At 32.0% G+C, this 8,875-nt stretch overlaps 1 protein-coding gene across 1 annotated transcript in view; it reads right to left on the bottom strand.

Moving 5' to 3' along the window:
• Positions 1–5,679, bottom strand: part of LOC108772329 (suppressor of Mek1) — a gene marked incomplete at its 3' end in the record, with an annotated part of 19,616 nt that extends 13,937 nt beyond the window's left edge. The window contains exons 1-5 of the mRNA XM_018537850.1: positions 5,544–5,679; positions 2,119–2,298; positions 1,608–1,781; positions 1,090–1,269; positions 573–752 (exon numbers count right to left, since the gene is read on the bottom strand). Coding sequence (XP_018393352.1) covers positions 573–752; positions 1,090–1,269; positions 1,608–1,781; positions 2,119–2,298; positions 5,544–5,679 — 850 coding nt within the window. The remainder of the gene's footprint in view (positions 1–572; positions 753–1,089; positions 1,270–1,607; positions 1,782–2,118; positions 2,299–5,543) is intronic.
• Between the last annotated feature and the right edge of the window lie 3,196 nt (positions 5,680–8,875).

The following is an 8,875-nucleotide window of genomic DNA, read 5'->3' on the forward strand; positions in this document are numbered from 1 at the left end:
TCCTTGGCTCAAATTACTCGTGGTGATGCCGCCTTTCAGGACATATGACGTTCGATTCAAAATTTTTTATATTTTAATAGTTATGCACCTCCCAATAATGGACTTTGATGGCTCGGGATAAGAGACTTGTAGCGTCTCAGAGTTTTTTTGAACATGGCCGGAGACGCTACCGCGTCTCCTGATATTGAATGAACTACTTTTTATGCTGCAAGTGACTAATAACGAAGAAACAAATATGTAACATAAAAAATATATAAGGTAAAGCATCTATGTAATTGGAAATCCTTTTCATTTCAAATTTAATAGGTGTCAATGCATTTATTATAGAATGTGTAAACAGGAATATATAAAAACATTCTTGAATACTCACTGAAAACATCTATCATCTCAATATTGTCAATAGAACAGTCTTCGCTTTGTATCTCAATTTGAGTATTTTGACAATTGCTCAAATTCAACATTTTATCAAAATAAGCTTCCATATTAATATCTAACATAAAGAAAAATATATCACTATTCTGTTTGATGATTAAACAGCAATAGCAAAAAATATCAATATTAATTAAATATACCATGAGATATCAGACCAGTTTCTTCAAAATTGCAATTTTCTTTTTCTGTTTCGGCTCCATTATTCCCTATATTCTCATTGGACGTTATCGGTACATACATCATTTCAGTATCACAGTTTGTGTTTTGCTTTTCAGTCTGACAATTGTTTTCATTTTCATCGATAGTTACCTTACTGATATCTGAAATCAAAAACATATTACGATTCCATGATAGTTACTTACATTTTCATAAGTGAAAACCATCGTGTTAATACTTCTCATAAAAAAGGAAATAATCTTATGATACAATAGTAATTAAGGATTAAAGAATAATGCGTAAAGGAATAACAATAATCAAAATTTAATTGAATTAAAGACTCTTATGTTTCTCACAAGACACTAAAGGTTTATCATGGATGGTAACAATTTAATCGACAAAAGCCTCCATATTAATATCTAACATAAAGAAAAGTATATCACTATTCTGTTTGATGATTAAACAGCAATAGCAAAAATTATCAATATTAATTAAATATACCATGAGATATCAGACCAATTTCTTCAAAATTGCAATTTTCTTTTTCTGTTTCGGCTCCATTATTCCCTATATTCTCATTAGACGTTATCGATAAATACATAATTTCAGTATCACAGTTTGTGTTTTGCTTTTCAGTCTGACAATTGTTTTCATTTTCATCGATAGTTACCTTACTGATATCTGAAATCAAAAACATATTACGATTCCATGATAGTTACTTACATTTTCATAAGTGAAAACCATCGTGTTAATACTTCTCATAAAAAAGGAAATAATCTTATCATACAATAGTAATTAAGGATTAAAGAATAATGCGTAAAGAAATAACAATAACCAAAATTTAATTGAATTAAAGACTCTTATGTTTCTCACAAGACACATAAAGATTTATCATGAATGGTGAAAATTTAATCGACAAAAACCTCCACATTAATATCTAACGTAAAGAAAAGTATATCACTATTCTGTTTGATGATTAAACAGCAATAGCAAGCATTATCAATATTAATTAAATATACCATGAGATATCACACTAGTTTCTTCAAAATCGCAATTTTCTGTTTCGGCTCCATTATTCTCTATGTTCTCATTGAACGTTATCGGTAAATACATCACTTCAGTATCACAGTTTGTGTTTTGGTTTCTAGTCTGACAATTGTTTATATTTACATCGATAGTCACCTTACTGATATCTGAAATCAAAAACATATTACGATTCCATGATAGTTACTTACATTTTTATAAGTGAGAACCATCGTGCTAATACTTCTCATAAAAAAGGAAATAATCTTGTGATACAATAGTAATTAAGGATTAAAGAATAATGCGTAAAGGAATAACAATAATCAAAATTTAATTGAATTAAAAACTCTTATGTTTCTCACAAGACACTAAAGGTTTATCATGAATGGTAACAATTTAATCGACAAAAGCCTCCATATTAATATCTAACATAAAGAAAAGTATATCACTATTCTGTTTGATGATTAAACAGCAATAGCAAAAATTATCAATATTAATTAAATATACCATGAGATATCAGACCAATTTCTTCAAAATTGCAATTTTCTTTTTCTGTTTCGGCTCTATTATTCCCTATATTCTCATTGGACGTTATCGGTAAATACATCATTTCAGTATCACAGTTTGTGTTTTGCTTTTCAGTCTGACAATTGTTTTCATTTTCATCGATAGTTACCTTACTGATATCTGAAATCAAAAACATATTACGATTCCATGATAGTTACTTACATTTTCATAAGTGAAAACCATCGTGTTAATACTTCTCATAAAAAAGGAAATAATCTTATCATACAATAGTAATTAAGGATTAAAGAATAATGCGTAAAGAAATAACAATAATCAAAATTTATTTCAATTAAAGACTCTTATGATTCTTACAAAGAACACGTAAAGGTTTAACATGAATAATAAATATAGGGCTATTAAGAGTCAACGCTATAATGGGTGCGTATAGTATCTAAGTATATATGTATATTAATAATGCATCATACAACAATTTAATATACAAAAGTTTGAACGTTTCGGTCCTATTTCTGGACCATTATCAGTGATAATATAAAAAAGTTAGAATTCAAACTATAGTTGGAGAAACCGATGTTAATAAACCGATGTGAATAAAAATTGTATCATCCTCCAATGCTTCAACAAATGCAAGCATATCACTTGATAGAGTAAAGTTTTAAAATAGAGTATCTAAATGCGTGTCTCTGTTATTCAACAAAGATGTAACACCATATAATGCAGTCGAATATAAAGCGAGAATTATAAAAACATGATGATATTAAATTCACTGACAAATTCTTATGCAATGTCTTATTTAAAGTAATACCATCATGTTTTTTTTATAATTCTCGCTTTATTTTCGACTGCATTATATTATGTTGTGTCTCTGCTAATCAACAGACACGCATTTAGATGCTCTTTATTTTACATCTTCACTCTATCAAGTGATAGGCTAGTCTCTGTTGAAGCATTGGAGGATGATACAATTTTTAATTTATGGCTTATTAACATCGATTTCTCCAACTATAGTTTATATTTTAATTTTTTTATATTATCGCTGATGATGGTCCAAAAAATAGGACCAAAACGTTCAAACTTTTGTATATTAAATTGTTGTATGATGCATTATTAATATTATATACACGTTAGATATATTAATAATATATCTAACGTAATTAATAATATAATCGACACTACGCACTGATTGCAGCGTTGACTCTTAATAGCCCGATATTTACTATTCATGTTAAACCTTTATGTGTTTTTTAATGAATAATTTTAGATATTAGTTAAACGTATGTACAAGAAGAATAATTATATACAGATTAGGAATTAATTAATTAGGGATATTGGAAGTTACTAATAGCTGTTCAGTAGAAGAAACAGCTTTATAATATTTGTAAGTTTTTTCAATACAATCGTTTTGGATTTATTAAAAAATTAAGACAAGAATCAATTATTAAAGGATTTTGCAACATTTGTAAAGCTACTTTTTCTGCTGAATAGAATCAATGGGCGAGTTCAAGACGACAAAGCGGCTAGGTACGCTTACCGAGCGATCAAGTATGATTGGTTGGATCTATAAGTAATAACCAATTATATTCAATCGCTCGGCAAGCGTACGTAGCCGCTTTGCCGTCTTCAACTCGCCCAATTACTTTTAACGTAAGTTGTACATTACGTTCATTGGTTATTAAAAAATACAATTATTGAAAATAAGGAAAATATACAGGTCTCTTAGTATTTAAAATCAAAGATAGGTAAAAGGCAAATAAGAATCAATTATAAAATTGTTTACAACAAATTCATAACATGATAATATCTGTAATAGAGTCTAAGAAATATATAAAAAATTTCCTTACTAATTTCTGAACACGCGCTTGAATACACTAAATTCTAAATTAAAAATAAATAAATAGAAAACATTAAATAGATTACATAACATTTCGGCTCCATATTTGAGCCCTCCTCAGATGTACAATATATTAATTTATTGCGTTAATTAATATATTGTATATCTGAGGAGGGCTCAAATATGAAGCCGAAACGTTATGTAATCTATTTAATGTCTTCTATTTATTTATTTTTAATTTAGAATTTAATGTATTCAAGCGCGTGTTCAGAAATTAGTAAGGAAATTTTTTATATATTTTTTAGACTTTGTTATTAAAGATATTATCATGTTATGAATTTTTTTTTGTTGTAGACAATTTTATGTTGCGGCGCTTGGCTTAGCGCCGAGACACTACCGTGTCTCCATATACTTGACTCTTATTTGCCTTTTACCTATCTTTGATTTACAATTATTGATATAATTAATAATCTTAAACTTACCATTGTATTTATTAGCAATCTTTTCATTATTATAGCATTTTTTACGACATTTATTTTTAAAATAAATATTTTTGCACAGTACTCTTGGTTTATTTATTGATATATTGTGTTTTATTTCTTGTAATATAGTTTTGTTATCTATAATAAAGAAGAAATCATTTATTTCAATATATTTATTTTTTACTTTAATGTATCATTTACTAAATCTTTTCCTTTACACTGATATTATAACATATAATTTTTAAAACAAAAACAAATATATATCAATCGAATCAATTTAGCTTTGAAACAAAATCTACATATTATATATATTTAGGATGATACTCGTAATTGCAAATTGATAATTTGTATTGTCCAACTGATTTGTGTACATATAAGTTTCTTATGAATTGGACAGATCCGCCATTTCTTATTTCCTTCATGATATAAGAGCATTGTTCGTTTTGTCTTTTGGAAGCTGCCGGGGGATTTCTTCAAAAAAATGTTTCTTTGCTATACGATTAAAGAAATATTTCTTTGATTTGAACATAATTTCTTTAATTTAAATACCATTTTTTGAAATCAAATAAAAAAATTTATTTAATTTTTAAAAATGATATTTGAATTAAAGAAATTACGTTCAAATCAAAGAAATTTTCTCTTTAAACGTATATAACAAAGAAATATATTTTGAAGAAACTCTAAGCTTCCAAGAGGCAAAACAAACAGTGCTCTTATATTATGAAGGGAATAAAAAATGGCGAATCCGTCCAATTCATAAAAAACTATGTGTATACCGTGTATACGAATCGGTCAGACAACCTGGAGAGTTAAGAAAAGATTAATTAGTCATATATATAAGTTGTCGTTAAAGAATTGAATTTGTTTACTACAAAGAATGATTGTAGACTGAAAAATAATTAGAGAACGATTAAGTTGTGTGTACAATTGAAGTGAATTATTCGGTATTACAATAACGGAAAGATACGAATAACAGATATAAAAAAGTTTAATACTACACACAAGGCAGATACGACTTTTTAAACTATTTTCTATAGTGGAGTATATTTTACAAATACATGCAAAAATAATAAAATTAAGAATGTATAACTTACCATTTTTCGCTATAATGGCTGCCAGATATTTTCGATTATCACTGTATTTGGCCTTTGTAAGGCCCTTATTAACGGTGATGACGTTTGATTTGCAAACGTAATAAACATCATCGTAAAATTTCACTAACGCATACATATTATATCAATTTTCACTATTACTTTACTCTTTGTGACTAGAAAATACAGCTTGAGACACATTTGCAGACATGTTGAGACACGTTTCGAAGCCGAAAAGAAACCGGAACTTCCTGAAAACGGAAGGAACGGCTAATGTTTTCAGTACATGGCGAAAGCAGAGAGAAACCTGAGATAGGACATGACGACCTAAAACCTGTAACCGCAAAATGCTGCCGCGCACTACTGCCCTCTGAAGAAGTAGATTAGATGTAAACTATACAACAATATCCATCTTTTTACGGCACTCCTGATGGAAATAAATCACTGAAATCGTTAAAATCTTTATTAATTTGATAGATTTAAGTTATTTTAACGATTTCAGCGATTTATTTCCACCAGGAGTGTCGTAAATAGATGGATATTGTTGTGTAGTTTACATCCACTTCTTCAGAGGGCAGTAATGCGCAGCAGCATTTTGCGGTGTTTTGTGTGGTTACAGGTTTTGGGCCGTCATGTCCTTTCTCGGGGTAATGTCCCATGGAGCGGTTCGTGCGTAAGCGGATTAGCGGATCGCCAATCACAGAATCGTTCTGTTAGATCTGTTTACAAATTTTGCAAGCAAATCTAACAGAATGATTCTGTGATTGGCGATCCGCTAATCCGCTTACTCACGAACCGCTCCATGGGACATTACCCTCAGGGTGCCGTCACATGCGGCGTAACTTGCGTAAGCGTAACCTGCGTAATCTAGTAAATTTTCAAAATACGCATGTTACGTTATGCTATTCTTTGGTCGGGATTCACATAGGGCGTATTTTACGGAATTGCGTAAAATTTGTAACTAATACAACCAATCGCTGATTAGGGTTTCTGTTGTACTCTCTAACAGAAATGCTAATCGAATTTGCAATTGGTTTTCATAACCTACGCATTTCAAAAAGTACGCCTCGTGGGGAGCCCGACGCTTTGCTGACGGACTTTCTTATGTCACAAAGTGCATCATCGGATGTATGCTTCCTAATTTAGGAAGCGTCTACAGCGTCGTCACACCGCAATAACGCGCGTCACGGGAGCCCTAGTCATCCAAAGGTGCAAAATGACGAACAAACGAGACGAGCCCAACCGCGGACCCACATCAATGTAATACAGTGCACAGTCGAAGTCGGCAACACTTTCAAAAATATACAAAAGAAAACACCCGGTCATAAACGCGTCCGTAACGGTCGGGTGGTTCGTCGGAACACTACAGGTTCTATCGTAGGCGTAAAATTGCGTGAAGTAACTAGGCAGAAACTGATGTTTATGTGAAATGATATGATTGGTCGGCGCAAGTTACGCTTACGCAAGTTACGCCGCATGTGACGGCACCCTCAGGTTTCTCTCTGGCGAAAGTAATATATATGGTTAGGCTGAGTTTCCACTGAGCGCGTCACGCGTCGCGTCATCGAAGGAGAGAAAGAGAAGGATTGTGTATTTATATCTTAGAACATATAGGCCGGTATTCATAGTCAGTTCTTATTTGAAGACTGTCTTAAGTATGTCTTAAGACGCGAATGCAACCCTTTGATTGGTTCATGACATCTTAAGACTGTACTTAAGACGATCTTGAATATAAGAGACGTCTTTTCGTTCTGATACCACAGTACCGTTTGGTTAGGAGTGTTTCGGGCTGTGACGTCACATACAGATACCATTATTGAAAATGACATTTCACTGCCACTATGCAAAACACGAATAGTTCTTAGTATAATTCTGGCGGTAAATATGGATCAGAAAACAAAGTTAACCTTAATGATACAATTATTTGAAGGGGACACCTTTGATGATGACTTACTTACCATAGCATGTAGTAAGTCGGGAGTAGAGTCCTAGATATCAGAGAAGCGCAACCGATGTTCCGTATCCTGATTAGCTGACTGTCAGCCAATCATGACATTCATTCAGTGGTATTAAAAATGGCTGACTAATAGACGATTGGTGGATTTCATATTTCGTCTGCAAACGACGCCATTTTTAATACTTTCCTTAGTAATTTTGCGATACTGACTTAAGCCGGTTGCGCTTCTCTGACATCTAGGACTCTACGTAACCGTAACCATAAAGCCCATTCTACATTGGTCGTATCATCTAAGAATGGATTGAAATGGATTAAAATGGATTCAAATTTTCAGAAATACGGATTCATGAATGTTAAAATGAATCCTTTTCAATCCGAATACGTTTTTATTAATTTATAGGAATTGCATGAAGCATATATCTGTATACTTTTCAATCCGAATACGTTTTTATTCATTTATAGTAATTGCATGGAGCATATTTGTATACTTTTCAATCATAAAATAATATTAGCTTTTTCAGTGCGTTTGTGATCATAGTGAATACTGTTCAATTCATAATTTTGAATAGGAAACGCAGTTTTTCAATCCAGTTGTATCCAATTGAATTCAATTGAATCCAAAAAAAAGTTTTCGCTGTTTAAAATACGACAAAATCCAATCCACTTTAATCCATTCTCGGATGCTACGGTAGCATCGTAAACGTCGTGAAACTTTAAATTGACACATCGGATTGGCTGATGCAACAATTTGTGACCTGCGACGCCTACGATACGATCAATGTAGAAAGGGCTTAAAAAATCTCCTCCCGTCGTGTACAATGGCAATCCGTAGGTAAAATTGGTAAGATAACGTAACGTATATTTAATAAACTTGTTGGAGTTTGTATTTTGCATATCTTTTTTTTGCATATTTTCATTTTTTTTATTTTTTTTATTTTGGAGCAAGTTTTTTCGAAGCTCCAGAGCCCGATGGAAGACCCGTTTTTAATATTCGTCTCTCACGTGAAAAGCGATCACGCAATTGAGCCCATCGTCGTTCACAGTCAGCAGCTATACAAGGACACAAAAGACCCCGCTCAAATCTTATGGAAATTGGGTTTCGGTGGAGTTGTCTGAAATTTTTATATGTTGTAGCTTTCGGCATCCTGAACAAATGTCTTCATAGGCACAAGCCCCGGGAATTAATCCTTCGCTCGTTATGAGTCGGTGAAGTAAAGGTAAATTATAGGTAGGCCTAACTGCAATATCGGACTATAAGCGGCGGTCACGTACGTTCTCAACTGTGATTGGTCAATTCGCTTACTGATTACGTTTACGGCCTTATGTTTTTCTACGTGCCATGGGATTTAGAGTTCAAATATTGCAACTTTTAAGGCCA

Source organism: Cyphomyrmex costatus, unplaced genomic scaffold (genome assembly GCF_001594065.2).
Source record: "Cyphomyrmex costatus isolate MS0001 unplaced genomic scaffold, Ccosl1.0 scaffold1828, whole genome shotgun sequence".
NCBI lineage: Eukaryota > Metazoa > Arthropoda > Insecta > Hymenoptera > Formicidae > Cyphomyrmex > Cyphomyrmex costatus.